General features: G+C 35.7%; 1 protein-coding gene across 1 annotated transcript; it reads left to right on the top strand.

Moving 5' to 3' along the window:
* Positions 1 to 14,922: 14,922 nt before the first annotated feature.
* LOC141396923 (uncharacterized) lies at positions 14,923 to 17,176 on the top strand. The gene is made up of 3 exons (XM_073972653.1): positions 14,923 to 15,135; positions 16,594 to 16,724; positions 16,794 to 17,176. Exons 1-3 carry the CDS (start codon positions 15,058 to 15,060, stop codon positions 17,155 to 17,157), a joined length of 573 nt encoding a protein of 190 aa, XP_073828754.1. The 5' UTR covers positions 14,923 to 15,057; the 3' UTR covers positions 17,158 to 17,176.
* The last annotated feature ends 811 nt before the right edge of the window (positions 17,177 to 17,987 follow it).

The raw sequence follows: 17,987 nt of genomic DNA, 5'->3' as shown, positions 1-17,987 counted from the left end.
AGTAAGAGAACACCTAAACTGTTATACGTCAAAGTGGGCGTATGAATATACGCTAAATGTTATAGAGCATTTACATCAAACTGGTTTTATTAAAATCACCATCAAACATATTCTTCAGTCATGCAGATTATTATAGCTCTGTTCCAGAACTAAAAAGTTTTTACAATTTTTACCACTTTTACACATTTTGCGTTCCCGTACACAACATTTGTATGAAAATCGTTTACGACTTTTACAACTTTTACGACTTTTACCACTTTATAAAGTACGGGAACAGGCCATATGTCAACAACAACGGTAATTTTTTCAAAATATTGGATTTAACTTGTTAAAAACTTTTAATATAAGCAATCTCACATTCAATTTTATTAAAAGAAATAATTTTATCATATAAGTAAAATAATAATCTTCACTCTCATTATTTATTTTAATGTATAATAGTACGTTTATATATAAGCGGATTTAACAAACCCTCTGGGTTTCAAATGTCAGTTCCTTTACGTATACGTCAAGTAAATCCTAATCAAGAAGGTTAACCATGGTAGAACAAGAGAAGGTAGCAGCAATACCCAGCTGACTGAACTGGGTTGTAGTGTTAGTGTCAAATTCCATTCGACATTTATTTCTATGTTCGATGTATATTAGGGATATATATTTTTCAAGAACAAATTTATTCATCAGAAAAAAAACTATTTCCCATAAAGACGGCTTCATATCATTGACATGTAACCTCCTCCAGGTCCAAACGACATGCCGCGCACTAAAACACCGCTTATAGAGGCGGTACAATATTTGTTAATATGTGTGGTTTTTTGTTAAACTTGAAAAGAATAAAGCCCTAATAAACATGTGCTTTTTTGTTTTCAAAAGCAAATGATTGAAACAGCTTCTCTTTTTTCAATGAATTACCAGCGACCCGAAATATGTTTGCAAGTATTCTACTTTCTGCGAGAGATTATGCATTTAGTGGAATGATATGGAAACATTCAAATTGAAAATCTAACGAGTTTTCATTCATGTTTTCCAAAATATTCAATCAAATGTGAAAAATTATTAGTTTTTAAATTCCAATAATTTATAGACATTTCCTTGTTTTGTTTACATTTACGTTGACACTAAGGTTTACAAACAAAAACAAATTCCTTTGTGGTTGTTGTTCGAGTTGTATTTGTTGTAGTATTAACTTTACCTTGTATTTGTTCTACCATGAAGGTTAACCCTGCAAAAGGCTATAATATAAACATGTCCTAAGTTAATGGCCTTTGTAGCGATGTCCCGGGCCACACTACAGTAATTTCACTGAAATTTTGATATGAAGACTAACGCTGTTACCGCATATATAATTGTCCTTATAGCTCTGTTCCAGAACTAAAAAGTTTTTACAATTTTTACCACTTTTACACATTTTGCGTTCCCGTACACAAAATTTATATGAAAATCGTTTACGACTTTTACAACTTTTACGACTTTTACCACTTTATAAAGTACGGGAACAGGCCATATATTTACTATAAGTATAAATAAATTCATCATGAATAAAAAGTTATAACTACAATTGGCAGAACCAAGATCCATTTACCAAAGGCCCAATTCAGTACGTCCCGTTCCACACTACAGTGATTTCGTTGAGAAATTTTCATGAAATAATGCGTTCTTAGATCGAGTTTCATACTAAATAAATTTTATGAAATTTGCTGTAGTGGGGAACTCGATCTAAGAACGCCTAATTTCATTGAAATCGTTCTAGTATAGACCGGGACTACCTTTTTAACAACTTCACTCATTGTTTATTTTACAATAATTTTATTTGTTTGCTTTGTAGTTGTTACAAAAACAAAAGAAATTTTAACAACCTTTCAATCGATAAAAGTTACAGAATAGGCCTACAGGGGCTGGATTCTAGTTCTATGAAAATTTGAAATGAAAAATATTTCCTTTATTTTAGGCCATGTTTATATTATAGCCTTTTGCTTCTTAATGAAGATTTATTTGACGTATACGCAAAGGAATCGACATTTGAAACCCAGTGGATTTGTTAAATACGGTTATAGCTACACTAGGGCTTTTTGCCGGTTTTTTTTTTTGCTTAATTTGGTCAAATCTGACCAGATTTGCCATACAAAAATTAAATCCTCTCATGGCTGGGTTTATTTTAGATCCGGCACAAATCCACCAAAAATACAGTGTTGTATTCGGTATTTATGCAAAAAAATCCAACTCTACTCAAAAAGTACCAAAAGTTACAACTGTTTTTGCAACAGAGTTTGTCGTGTTTTACACGTTTACGATTGGTCGCATGAGATTTTATGGAGTTAATAATAGCACGGTTACACTACAGCTTTTTGCCGGTTTAACCCACTTCATGAGGATTTATTTGCTTAATCTGCTAAAATCTGACCAGATTTGCCATACAAAAATTAAATCCTCTCATGGCTGGGTTTATTTTAAATCCGGCACAAATCCACCAAAAATACAGTGTTGTATTCGGTATTTGTGCAAAAAACTCCAACTCTACTCAAAAAGTACCAAAAGTTGCAACTGTTTTTGCAACAGAGTTTGTCGTGTTTTACACGTTTACGATTGGTCGCATGAGGTTTTATAGAGTTAATAAATCTAAAGTTATTTGGAAATCATAAAATTATTTATTTTTTTCATTCGACACTTTTTTAACAAAAAGTACGATTGATACCATGATACAAAAATGTATCCCTGTGTGTAAAATATACCAATATGAACAAAGAGGGGACGATATCTCATACGAGAAATTGTTAAAGTGTAACACACGACTTTATTAGCTATTTTGTATGTATACGTAAACAAACATCAGCTGACAGTTTATATCCTCGAAAAGCTAAGTGTAACCAGCAAAGATTAACCCACTGGATCTATTAAATCCAGTGGGTTAACCTTCAATAGTGTAACCGGGGTATTAATCTAAAGTTATTTGGAAATCATAAAATTATTTTTTTTTTCATTAGACACTTTTTTAACAAAAAGTACGATTGATACCATGATACAAAAATGTATCCCTGTGTGTAAAATATACCAATATGAGCAAAGAGGGGACGATATCTCATACGAGAAATCGTAAAAGTGTAAAACACGACTTTATTAGTTATTTTGTATGTATACGTAAACAAACAACAGCTGACAGTTTATATCCTCGAAAAGCTAAGTGTAACCAGCAAAGATTAACCCACTGGATCTATTAAACCCAGTGGGTTAACCTACAATAGTGTATTATTTGTATTATTGCTTAATCCGGTCAAATCTGATCAGTAGTGGGATTCTGTAACTTTTTTTCTACCGAACCGATATTGATAAATAACGAAAATTTTCGGTTGAATTACTGACAGTGCTATTCTGTAACTCAATGTTATCGATACAAAGATTTTAGCGACGAATATCGGTAGAATGACGGAATTTAAAAGAAGATGCACGTCATTTCAAAATGAAAAGCGTATACGAAGTATATAAATTATTCTAATTTTCAAACGTTTCTCGTTTTTTAGGAGATATAGGAAAAATCACACCTTGAACGAAATAATGCTCATTCAAATACTTGAATACAACAAAATATGGACTAAAGCTGAAATAAACACAAAGATGTAATACAAATTTCTAATGAAATTATTTAAATCACTATTGTATATAAAATAAGTATGTTTCAAATTACATGTAGAAAAAATCAACTTAGGACATGTTTGGCCTGTTCCCGTACTTTATAAAGTTGTAAAAGTCGTAAAAGTTGTAAAAGTCGTAAACGATTTTCATATAAATTTTGTGTACGGGAACGCAAAATGTGTAAAAGTGGTAAAAATTGTAAAAACTTTTTAGTTCTGGAACAGAGCTATTTATATTATACATATGTAGCCTTTTGCAGGGTTTACCTTCTCTATAAAGATTTATTTGAAATATAAGCCATGGAATTGACATTTGAAACCCAGTGGGTTTATTAAATATTAAAAATCGTAGTTAAAACTACGTTTACATGTTGATGCTAATCGAAACCACCAATACATTTTTATATGGGTAGCAACTGTTACGGAATATATCCTTAAAAATATTTTGTTCGTTATTATACAGTTGAACCTCGATTATCCGTGAATCGATTATCCGGGAACCTCCATTATCCGTGATAGCAAAGAAATGTTGGACTTTTTCCATTTCTTCTATTTTTCGTTGTAAACTTCATTGACCGGGAGTAAAAACACACTTTCCAATTAATCTGATTAAGCAAATAGAAGGTAAACAAACGAAAACTGGAAATTCTCCCGTATTACACAATTTGTGTATTTATGGTATCACACAAACCATGGGACAAAGTCCATTCAGATGAATCTGATGATGATGATATTATGTATCCTTATAAAATTTAGTGGATTACCGTAACGAATTTAATACAAATTGCAGATTTTCACATTATTGTACAATATTATGTAATTTTTACTTAAAAAATATCTTAAAAAAACTGCGTAAAAGCATTGCCTCCATTATCCGGGAAAATCGATTATCCGTAATGCCTCCGGTCCCGACCATCACGGATAATCGAGGTCCGACTGTATATGAAAATAGTTATTATTTTCTCAGGGACTTCTCCCGCAATTCTGGAGGTTTCCAAATGACCCCCAATTTCATCCAATTTGTCATAAGCTTCCTATTATTTAGATTGAAAGGATCCTCCATATGTCGCAGAATTTTGTTTTTTATGCTTAAAGAAATGTGTCTTATGGGTACTTTACACGATATGTATTTTACATATGGGTTGTCACTTTTTATATACAAAATGTATACGCAAAGTGACAACCCATATGTAAAATACATATCGTGTAAAGTACCCATTAGCTTATCTTTTTATTTGCAACATGGTACAATAATACAGGTGGGTGACGTAGGGGATGGAAGATACCAAGGAACGGTCCTGACCGGTTTTAACATGGCAAAGCCCAGGATTTATCTTGGTCCCTCTTTCATCCCAAGTGGACACTGACCTCCCCGTGGTGTCACCTGGGGAACTGCCTTTAACACCCGTTAAAGGTAGTGAGCTAACATGTGCCGCGCGTTCACCCATAAGAACGTTAAAAACTTGGGTTTGGGCGTCGGGTTAGTAACCCTCCCCTAGAAAAAACAGCCTACTATGAAAAAACGAAAGAAAAGAAAAACAAACCCCTCTAAAGTTGACGAACCCCGCAAACGTTTTAAGGACCATGATCTGCGAATCTGCACCTGGAATGTTCGCACTCTTTATAGAGAAGGTGCAGTCTTCGCATTGGCAGACGTACTTGAAAAGTACAAGACCGATATTACTGCCATACAGGAAATACGATGGATTGGGAAAGGCGTCACAACAACACCTAAAGGTGACGCACTGTATTATAGCTGCCATGACGTAAAGCATGAGTTTGGTTGTGGATTCGTAGTTAGTCGGAGACTAAAACATCTTGTATCCAGCTTCACTCCAGTGAATGAAAGACTTGCTGCAATTCGAATAAAAGCTAAATTCTTCAACATCAGCTTTATTTGCGCTCATGCTCCCACTGAAGAAAAGGACGAACAGACCAAAGATATATTTTACGAGTGCTTAGAAGAAACATATGACCGTTGCCCTGCCCATGACATTAAAATCATTCTAGGCGATTTTAATGCCAAAATTGGAAAGGAGAATATCTTTGGCCCAACAGTCGGGAAATTCAGTCTCCACAGTGAAACATCTGACAATGGTATGAGACTGATAGACTTTGCAGCTGCAAAAAACATGGTAGTTAGCAGTACCAGATTTAATCATCTCGATATTCATAAGGGCACCTGGCTGTCTCCAGATCAGAAAACAAGAAACCAAATTGATCATGTTGTGATAGATGGAAGACATTCATCGAGCGTGTTGGATGTACGATCGTTCCGAGGCGCAAACATTGATTCGGACCACTACCTTGTTGCAGCAAAGGTACGCACCCGCTTAAACGTAGCAAACAAAGTACGAGCAGACACAACACGAAAGTTAGACATCGGTAAGCTGCAATCACAACAGATAGCCACAGCATATTCCACTCAACTAGCCCAATTGCTTAATCAAAGCCCTCCCCATCCCGATAACATATCAGCGCAATGGCAAAGCATTGCCCACTCCATGCAAACAGCCGCAAAATCCATACTTGGATACCAGAGACCTCCACCAAGGAATCCATGGTATGATGAGGAGTGTCGTGCTGCCACCGAAGAGAAAAATGCGGCATATAAGGCTACTTTACAATCCGTAGCAACGCGTAGCGCACGAGAGAGATACAGGGAGAAAAGGAGAGAGGAGAAACGTCTTTTCCGCAGGAAAAAGAGAGAGATGGAAAAGCGGGAGTGTGAAAAAATCGAGATGTACAGGAGCCAGAATGAAGTCCGAAAATTCTACCAAAGAGTCAAGCATCAAACTGATGGCTTTGGTACAGGCACATCCTCCTGTAGAGACCAGCAAGGTAATTTGGTAACTGATACAGATAGTATACTCAGGATATGGAAAGAACATTTTTCAAATCTGTTGGTATCCAATAGCAGCGAAGAAGACGAAGATACCACAGTCCCAATCCCAGAAGATGGTATTGAATGTATACTGCCCAGCCAAGATGAGGTAAAGACAGCAATAAATCGGCTGAAGAATAATAAGGCAGCAGGGGCCGATGGCTTACCAGCCGAGCTGTTCAAAACCGGAGGCGACACGCTGATAAGGTGTATTCATCAGCTAGTTAGCACCATCTGGCAGGAAGAACGAGTACCCGACGATTGGAACCTGAGTATCCTGTGCCCCGTCCACAAGAAGGGAGATAAGACTGTATGCTCTAACTATAGGGGCATAAGTCTACTCCCTATTGCCTACAAGATCGTGTCAGGGATATTGTGCGAACGACTAAAGCCAATGGTCAACGAGATTATTGGACCATACCAATGCGGCTTTAGACCTGGCAAGTCCACCATTGACCAGATATTTACCCTGCGGCAAATCCTGGAGAAGACCCAAGAGATGCAGATCGACACCTACCACCTTTTTGTCGATTATAAAGCAGCCTTCGACAGTCCGCTGCGCTCAAAGGTATTCCAAGCCATGTCTGAATTTGGTATTCCCGCAAAGCTCATCCGGCTTTGTAAAATGACTTTAACTGACACGAGGTCCTCAGTTAAAATAGGAAAGAACCTCTCCGAAGAGTTTGGTACCAAAAGAGGTTTCAGACAAGGAGACAGCCTTTCGTGTGACCTCTTCAACATCCTGCTAGAAAAGGTTATACGAGAGGCAAACGTCAAAAGAAGTGGCACAATCTACACCAATAGTCACATGTTACTTGCTTATGCTGATGATATAGACATCATGGGTCGATCAGTAAAAGAAGTAACTGATACCTTTATAAAGGTCGAAGGAGAATCTGCTAAAGTGGGTCTGGCGGTAAACGGTGAGAAGACCAAGTTGATGGTGTCGACGCGCAATGCGTCCATTGAGCTCGGACCGACTGTGGAAGTTGGTTCCTATAATATTGAGGTAGTAAAAGACTTCGTCTACCTCGGCACCTCCGTCAACACAACAAACGACATCAGTTGTGAAATAAAAAGAAGAATTGTATTGGCCAACAGATGCTACTTTGGATTAAGTAAGCAGTTTAAAAACAAAGCCACATCTCGTCAAACAAAAATAACGCTCTACAAAACACTGATACTACCCGTGCTGATGTATGGCTCCGAAGCCTGGGTACTTGCGCAAGCAGACATGGCAGTGCTTGGTGTGTTTGAGAGAAAAATTCTTCGAAAGATCTACGGACCAATCTGCGTTGACGGTGAATATCGACGTCGCATGAACCACGAGCTGTATCTGCTATACAACGACATGAATATTGTTAAACGTATCGAGATGCAGCGATTGCGTTGGCTAGGCCATATCATAAGAATGAGCGATGATGAACCCGCTAAAAAGGCGTATGAATACATGCCACATGGCGGTGCACGCAGAATTGGCAGGCCAAGGAATAGATGGCGCAAACAAGTGGATGTTGAGATGAAAAGGCGCGGTATTCCAGAGAGCAAAGCAACAAATAGAGAGGAATGGAGATCTCTTCTTAGTTCGGCCTATAGAACAAATGTTCTGTAATGGGCCAGCTAATATGCTGTTTATATTAGAGCCTTTTGCAGGGTTAACCTTCATTATCAGGATTTGTTTGCCTAATCTCATCAAATTTATGAAGATTTACCATACAAAGTTAAATCTTTTCATGACCGGATTTGTTTGAGATCCTGCACGAAATCCGGGTACTAATATAATACAACACTGTTTTTGTACTAAAAAATGCAACTCATTTCCCATTATACGAAAAGTTGCAAGCGTTTGTTTTCATTTGTTTTGTTTACATTTTATTTGTCAAAAAATGCGCACCAATAATAATAAGAAAATGTCTAAAAAGAGGAAATTTTGAGATGAATTTCAAGAGATGTAAGTACATAAATAAATATTTATATATTTACATAACAAAATAAATAAGCACTTCTATTTTTTTTCGCAGGAAAAGTACAATACAAGAAAGAAACGATCGTAAATCTGAAAAAAAAATTGCTGAAAAATTCTTAAATTGATGTCTGACCAATACTTACTTACTTAGCTGGCCTTTTACAGAACATTTGTTCTATAAGCCGAACAAAGAAAAAGTCTCCAATCCTCTCTGTTTGCTGCAGTATTTGCCCAATCTGGGATATGTAGCTTTCTGATATCTCGTTTGACGTGTTCGATCCAACGAAGCTTTGGCCTACCAGATCTGCGAGAACCTCCATGCGGCCCGTATTTATACGCGTTTTTAGCGGGTTCATCATCACTCATTCTTATAACATGGCCTAGCCATCGCAATCGTTGTATCTCGATTCGTTCAACTACATTGATGTCTGACTAATAACAACCCCGAAATATTGACACCGTCCCGATTGGAAGGTTTCCCCACCCAGGCTCGTCAGAAATAGGAGCCCGAACATACTGGACGATGGTCCCTGATTGTGATTAATAACTCCTTCAAGATATTGGGTCTAACGTTTGACAGAATTTTTAAGTCCTTCGCGCAAGCAACACTTGCGAATTAGGAAGATGGTTCTTAAGTCGCTGGCCGGCAACACTTGATGGGCAGACAAACAAACCTTGTTGACCTCTTACAAAGCAATAGTCCAAATCAATGTGGTAAGCTATGCGGCGTAGTAAGCAAATGTTAGCGCTACGCAGTGGAAGAATATTCAAACCTGCCAGAATGTCAATCTGAGGACTGCAAGAGGGTGCTTTCTAATGACACAAGTGGAAAACGTCATGTGAAGACGAAGATTTTGCAGAACAAGATATTGTCACGATCTAGTACCCAGACACGTCAGGAGATATCTTCAGAATCTTGAAAAAGAGATCCAAAGGTACAAGCGAGAACGTCAAGGCAAGCACGTGTGGTTTTAGCACATTTATAATTCGAACGATGCCGTCATTTCATATTGGACCCAAATTGATGGTACGGCACACTGCATTTGCAGCTAAACCTACTCACGTGTCTCCTCATTCTTTATGGCGGCAGCCACTCCAGGTTGAATCTGTGTACATACAGAGGCACAAGGACTAGATAACTGAATAAAATAAGAATGATCTGTAATGTAATAATAAACAAACGAACATATTTGCGTTGCTACATCAACAACTATTGAAAACATTCCAGATACCACGATGTTGAGCCCCATGTATGTTTGGACGAAATCCTTTTCAGAATATTTGGAGTTGATTTAGCCCACGATTTTGTTCAAATTTTCGGTATCGTAATATTTTGGGCAAATTTAGACGGGAAACTTCCACACAAAAATGGTGCGTACGATAACTCGAAGGGAGTAACCGAATTGGTCATAACTTTGAACATTGGTCATAAACAGACATAGATCAGATTTGAATATGGACTAAATCGGTATACATCGTGTACTTTTCACACAAAATTTGGGAAAAGTTCGTCTCGGATCGTTTTGAACTTTTTTTCAACAAGTTCTTCACGTGGGCAATTTTTTCGGGTCCATACTTCCAGAAGTAATGGCCCAAAAGCTCCAAAAAGCCTGCCACTACCAATTAAAATGAGTAGTGCGTAAGGTAACCCTCGAAGGCACAAACCGATTTGGTCCAAACATTGTACACCGTATTACACGGTGTGCCTTAACTAATTTTAAATGAAAGGTGCTTACACCAGAGATGTTCTTCCGGATTCTGAAACTACAATGCTCATAGATGAGAAAAATCCAAAAACAAGTAAGAAAGGCTTAAAACTCGGGGGAAAGTTTAATACCCCCAACGAACACTAAGTAACAAATTTCAGCCATATCGATGTGATAATGAAGCTAAAACATTAAAAATACCGAAAATCGGGTGGCACCGTTCTATGGGGGCTATATCATAACGTGGACCGATGTAGCCCATTTGCAATACCAAATATCCTAGGAGTAATACAAACTTCTATACCAAATTACAAAGCTCTATCTTAAAAATTGCAAGCTGTATGACTGACTTTCGTATCGTCAGTTGCTTTACAAATGACTGAAAATCTGCGAAGTATTATGTTTCTTAACTCCGTTGAACTTAGCAACTGCGAAGCTACGTGTTTAAAAACGTCAAAAATACACATATTTATCGCAAGTAAAAATCAAACATGTATCATTTTTATTTCTTTTACATTTAGTTGCATTTTCGCATATGAATGTGCAACTGAAATATTTGACGAAATTTAAATAACACAAAGCAACTGACGACACGGAAGTCAGCCAATCTTGATTTCAACAGACGGATAGACGGACATTGTTATATCGACTTAGAATTTTTCCTTGATGAAGTATATATGTATATACATTATAGGGTCTTCGATGACTATTTCGATGTGTTACAAGCGGAAAATCGCTGGAGGGATTTTGAAATAAACCGCGGTCAAAGGTCACATTTTTAGGTTTATTTTAGGTTTTCAGGATTTTGCTAGTTTTTGGATTTTTCTTATCTATTAACATTGTAGTTTCAGAATCTACAAAAACATCACAAAAACGAAAATTGACAAATTCGGATTCGTTTTTCGGGTACCTCCCACACAAAATTTGTAAAAGAGTGCAGTTTAAGGACTCGCAACATGTGCGGCCCTAATTGCGAGAAACTGAATATCCTTTACTAAAGATAGGGATATTCGCTTTAGAATAAAAACTTGACTATTTCCTCACAGAAGTTTTTGCCTATTCCGACTCCTAAGTATTATATTAACCATCACATAATATATAGGCTTCTTCATCTATGGGACCCCACCTCCACCCAAAAAATTGCTACCTGATCTGTAGCGTAATTAAAAGGTTTAGCTGGACAGACCTGCCAGAATGCCGCTGTGTGGTCTCTATCAGGGTGCCTCCTCAACCAGTGGACCATATTTATGAGGAAATAAAGGTTTTACCGGTTGTCGATGCGTTACCTGCATGGGTGTTAACACAAGTGATGTTAGCCAGTTAAGATCCGGACGATTATAATTATAAATTTTATTATGAATAAAAAACACGCTTTTAAATTACAATTTGAATCACACACAACATAACATAAAGGAAAAAATGCTATCGTAGTAAAAAAATGGTAGCTTCTTGCAGGTTCGGACACAGAGCAAATATAGGCATTGTTAGGACACACCAGCGATTTCCAATTCCATGTAACACTATAAGGAAGGTGGACATATTTTCCGCCATTATATCCAAAGTTTCAATAGTCATCACCAGCTACATACATATGCCGAAATCTGTATTTACATGTTCTGAGCGGGATTCTTTACAATATTTATCACCTGAAACATTTATCACATTCATGAACATTATCCAATCCACCACCATGAGCATTCAAAAACAAATGACCAGCACGACAAACCTCCTGCACATAATTTTCAAAATTCCAGTTAACACGTTTTCGTTTGTTTTTCTTTTCCAGCTCATCCGCTATACGATCTTGCATACAAGTGCGCAGGAAACTGGCAATATGTTCACATCCAAAAGCCGACGCGTTTCCGACAAATATATATTTAGTTTTCAGTTTTTTAATTTAAATAAATAATTAAAGTTATGAAAGTTGATTTGATGTTTTGAATGTATACACAAACAAAAATCAGCTGTCATTCATTTATATCCTCATAAAGGCATATATAAACGGTTAAGATTAACCCACTGGATCTTTAAATCCCACTGGGTTAACCTTTAATAGTATAAACGCCCTATAAGTAAGTAAGTAAGTACAATAATACAGGTAGCATTATCATGCCAGCTGATTGTAACATAATGTGTCAACTGCATTGAATTGATGTCAAATTTTGACACCTTATGTTACCAACAATTGCCGATGCGGCTACCTGTGTATTTGTACCATGATTTGCAATGAAATATATTCCAAAATCATTTCTTAAAAAAATTGAATTTCATTGATTTGTTTGTTTAAAATATGAAAATTCTTTTATATCGGTAGACTTAACGACTCCTTTTTTTCGTCGGTAACTGACCGATGATTTTCGATAAGTACCGACATAAAAATCGGTAAAATTTGTATACAGAATAGCACTTACCGACAAATATGGTTAACTATCGACATTTGTCGTTAATTCCATCGGTAGAGAGTTACAGAATCGCACTACTGATTTGCCATACAAAATTAAATCCTCTCACGTCTGGGTTTATTTTAAATCCGGCACAATACGCCAAAAGTGCAGTATTGTATTCGATGTTTGTGCAAGAAAATCCAACTCTGCTCAAAAAGTACCAAGTCCCGGGCCACACTACAGTAATTTCACCGAAATTTTGATATGAAATTATGCGTCTCTAGATCGACGTCCATAGTAGAGTAAAATAATAAAATTGCTGTAGTGGGGAATTCGATTTAAGAACACCTAATTTCATGAAATTTTTTAATGAAATTCACGCTAGTGTGGACCGGGACCAAACGTTGCGACTGAGTTTGTCGTTGTTTAGACTTTTGCTATTGATCGTATTAGTCGATGGTCAGACTAGCACGATTTCAACATGGCGACGTCAAGTTTATAGGCGAGGGGTATGAAGTAGTGAAACCCATGTACATGGTTTTCTGTGTTTGTTGTGTTGCCTCTTCTTGTTCTTCGTTGCAAGATTTTTTCTTCAATTTTCTTTCATTTTTATTTTCTCAAGCAAACGTTAACAACAAAACAAACATAAATATATTTAATAAAAACATTTAATTAATGAAATAGTGAAAATTTAACTATTAATATTAATTTAATTATTAATGTTAGTTATTTTGTGTTGTTTTTTGGTTTATTTATGTCTTTTTTTGTTTTTATTGGTATGAGAAACACAACAAACGCGAATGGTAAAATAAAGAGGACACGCAAAGATCTTAAATTTCACGTTAACGTGTGTGGACATTAACGAAATTTGAAAAGAAACTTTAACGAAATTGGTTTCATGAAACCTTGCTAGTCTGACCATCGACTTAGATATTATGCCCTTTATAAATCTAAAAGCCTTTTTAGATTAGCACCTTATATGATTTCGTTTTACGAAATCCTAGAAATAAATGAAGTTTACATTTGCATTTTGCGTCATTTGTTCACACATACACACGCACACAATCATACAACACACATACACAATAATTTTTATTAGGAAAAAAATAGGAATTTCACAACACAAATGTTTATTAACTGATTCCCGGTCCACACTAGAGTGATTTCATTGAAAAAATTGCATGAAATGATGCCTCTAGATCGACCTCCATGGTAGAGTTATACGGCGTTTATATTATAGTTTTTTGCAGGGTTAACCTTCTTTATGAGGATTTGTTTGAAGTATATACAATGGAAATGACATTTGAAACCCAGACCCACTGGGTTAACCTTGTTATATGTAAACGGCCTATAAAATCCTAAAATTGCTGTAGTGGGGAATTCGATTTAAGTCCCGGGCCACACTACAGTAATTTCACTGAAATTTTGATATGAAATTATGCGTCTCTAGATCGACGTCCATAGTAGAGTAAAATGATAAAATTGCTGTAGTGGGGAGTTCGATTTAAGAACACCTAATTTCATGAAATTTTTTAATGAAAATCACGCTAGTGTGGACCGCCTACGTCACACAGGCAAGTTGTGGGATTTTGACAATCAATACATGAAGTCAACTGTCCTGTCATTTGTAAACGCAGGGTTAACCCCGAAAAGTGGCAAAACTGGAAGCAATTTTTAAGAGAGTGAGAGTGGAGAGAGAACGAAAATGGATTTCTCTTCTACCACAGGCTACAAGCAAAATTTCTGCAGGTAAAAAATGGCAGAACTGATTTTTCGACTTTTGTTTGACGATTATTTCACAAAGAAAAAGAAAATGGACGAAAAACAGAAGAAAAAGTCGAACGCTGACAAAACTAAATTAAAAACTGTGAAATAAAAGGCAAAAATTGATTTTTTATGTTTCTTTTTGACATTGCTGCCAGATCTACCATTTTTCCGTTCCTTTACTTTTCTGGTAAAAATGTTCATGAGAGAGCAATTTTGAGCAATTTTGACACTTTTCTCTTTTTACCATTAAAAAAGTAAAGGAACAAAGCTATTATTGTTTTACACGATAAGCACTCTATTTTTTTATTTTGGGATATTTGCAATGGCTTGCATTTTATAGCATTTTTAGACTGTGATTTGGATCGAAAATGGAGTGCATCCTAGCTGTGTGCCGTGGAAGCAAAATGGAGTGCATCCTAGCTGCGCACTCTCTTGTAAAATTCATAGGTGAATTCATAGGAAAAGATGTACTCCAGCGGCAATTGTTCTAGTGATTTAACTGCATCCGCGGATGCAAACTTTTTGTTTTGTTTGTTTGGGGTGTTAAATGTGTAAAAACTTTCTAGTTCTGGAACGAATCTACACAAAACAGGCTGTAATACAAAATCTATATTCGTGTATCACGTTACGCTTTTAATAATTCCAATGTTATTTCTCCACTTTACGTTATTACTTCGACTAACTACGAGTGAGAGCGCGCAACGGGAAATGTAAATAAAATAAAACAATGAATTTAATAAATAAAAATATTAAAAAAATGTTAACTGTTGTGAATTCGGATGACTATCTCGAGGATCTATATAAGGTAAGAACTAAAATATGACAGATTTACAGTGAAATGTATTCAAATGTAATGCTGGCTGAGCTTCTTAGTCCCGGTCCACACTAGAGTGATTTCATTGAAAAAATTGCATGAAATTATGCGTCTCTAGATCGACCTCCATGGTAGAGTAAAATCATAAAATTACTGTAGTGGGGAATTCGATTTAAGAACACCTAATTTCATTAAATTTTTTTAATGAAATTCACGCTAGTGTGGACCGGGACTTAGCTGTTCACCCGTATATGTTTTTGTTTTGATTATAACGATATGGCGATATGGTACATGCATGTTCCTACTCTGGTTGGTTTCATATACACTGCACCCCGGTTATCTACCTCTCTGCTTAACTGCTTGGCTTAAGTCTCGTTTAGGGGCACCTCTCGGATCGGGCTGAAATTTTCACCATAGGTAGTCCTTGGGACCCTGATACAAGGAAAACAAAATAAAGTAAAAAATTTGGCTCATTTGAATAGAACCCCATTTTAAAACTTGGGAATACAGAAAGATTGTATTAGAATATTAATGCATATTCACTCTATATTGAAAACTAAGTACTTTCAGTAAAAGTATATCCCTCCTGATTAAGGATACACCCGTATATCCTGCTTTGGCAAGGATTCTTTAAAAAATCAGGTGTAATACCTAACAAATCTTGTTTTTTTTTCTTTGAACAAGTTTATTTTTGGAAGCGTACTGTCTCCTTTAGTCGTATTTTTTACACATAAGTCATTCCCATACATTTTAGAGAATATTTACCACTGTAGAATATGACGGCCCATACAGGATATTCGCATTTTTTTTTTTAATTACGTTTTGATGACTTGAAGTGTACAAAGGTTTATAAAATCGTGATGAAATTGCCTCTCCGAAAACGCTTCTCACTACTGGAAACGCCTGTTTTAAAACTCCTTTGTAACATGTCGTGATCATTTAGGGTGAAAGAACTTGACGCCCAAGTCCTTCATAACATGTCCTTTTCACAACTGCCTTTCCCGCATAACTGCCTCAATTTTTTGGAATTTTATAAAAGGTAGTTAACCGGGGTGCAGTGTATTTACATATGGAGGCGAACATCTCCATCATTCCTCTTTTTCTTCCCCAACAGTTATGGAGCTGGAACATTCAATTTTCATATCCTTAACATATTATGAAACAAGCGTGCAAGATGCAAAATTAAAATCGGACAGACAAATGTCGGAAATAGCTATTTTTATCCGATATTTAATGATAATTGCTAGGTACCCAATGTTACTGGGTGGTGTCCGTTCGCACCAAATTTTGGCATATTTTCCCATTGCGCTCATGGTAGTTTTTACTGCACAATTTTCTTTCAGCATTAATTAGGACCTCCCTGTGCTAATTTATTTATAATTGTCTTACCTAGAAAGCTACAAAATATTATACAATTTTATAAATTTGCAGTATTTTTTTCACTTACAGATATGCCTAAGGAAAGTACAAAACGGCTCATTGGTATTAATGTTAACATGCCGAAAATTTGATATTTCACGTCTGTCGCCAATGAAGAAAATGCAAATCACAAAAGAACAAATGAAACGTTTAATAGTAATGTAAGTTTATCCCTTTAAAATAATACACCCCATATATTTCTAATACACAAAAATATTTTTATTTAATAGTAATTATATGTCCATTGATGAAATAACACAAAAGTTATTAGATTTACATGATTGGTCGTTGTTACCCGCCTTAGTTGTGATAGATTTAGCTGCTGTTTCCATAACACCGTCCACATCACTTTTAAAAACTATTTGCCTTTGTGGTGCTACATTTTGCGATTACCTACATTCGATTGCAATGCAAATGGAAAATAAATTGAAAAGCAGATCCCTGCATGTTTATGGAGTTTTTATTGTAAGAGAGGAAAATCAGTATTTCAATCAGCATCACTTGGAAATGTTGAGAAATTTGTATTTTTATAGTGATGATATGGTGGATAATATTTGGGATATTGAACGATTTCTGGAAAATGATTGTTTGTGATAAGTTGCTGCTTTAAATTAGATTTAACTTCCGGCCTCAGAAAATTTTTGAAACAAAAATCAAAATTTTAATACAGGTAATGTTTTTTGTACTGATTTCAATGATGTTTAGTTTTCATTTTCTTACTTTCTTCTTCCCACTTAAAAAAATCTTTGTCGTTTTTAAATTTGAAAACAACAAAAATGATATTAAGCTATCTTACTTTACAAATAATAATAATTAAAGTCCGTCTATTTACAAGAAATATTAAAATACAATTGTTTCAGTACCCGAGATGTATACCTGTCTTTAGGAGAAAGTCTTAACAAGCAGTTATCTACGTAGAAAAAATATTTATAATTTTGAAGGAAATTTTAGGTATTTTTGGAACTTCCAAGGCCCATATTCGGGAAGTATTGATTCCTAAGATGAAAGTTATACATTGTTGAAATCCGTACAAAAAAACACAACCTGTGCTAAATGTTTCAAATATTTTCTGAGAACACGAGCTAGATAAAAGAATTTCCAAGTTATTTTTAGGCTAAGATAGTAATAAGCGCATATACTATAAGATTTTGGTACGAATAAAAATAGATTATGATTTACGGGGATCAGTTAATTAAGTATTTTGTTTTTTAAAAAAATTGAAAAAGTTAGTTAGAGTTCAAAAAGTGGAATATTTTTATGTAGTTTGTAGATAGTTTAAGTTTCAATATCTGAATAAACGCTACTATTTTTATATTTATCAATAGTAATTAATTAATTTTTTAACTCTGTTTTTGATTTTTATACCCTTTATGCTAACGATTGTATATATCGTCACCATAAATGCCCGAAGACGTAACCCACAA

Source organism: Musca autumnalis, unplaced genomic scaffold, assembly GCF_047663935.1.
Source record: "Musca autumnalis isolate F117 unplaced genomic scaffold, ASM4766393v1 scaffold_3, whole genome shotgun sequence".
Lineage (NCBI taxonomy): Eukaryota > Metazoa > Arthropoda > Insecta > Diptera > Muscidae > Musca > Musca autumnalis.
Note: the sequence above shows the minus strand (reverse complement) of the source record. Positions and strands in the feature narration are given on the sequence as shown.

Excerpts from the sequence above, each read along its gene's own strand:
- LOC141396923 (XM_073972653.1), top strand. The coding sequence starts at position 15,058 with ATGAATTTAATAAATAAAAATATTAAAAAAATGTTAACTGTTGTGAAT. Across the intron at positions 15,136-16,593 it reads ATCTCGAGGATCTATATAAG|ATATGCCTAAGGAAAGTACA; the intron begins GTAAGAACTAAA and ends TTTCACTTACAG. Across the intron at positions 16,725-16,793 it reads ATGAAACGTTTAATAGTAAT|TAATTATATGTCCATTGATG; the intron begins GTAAGTTTATCC and ends TTTATTTAATAG.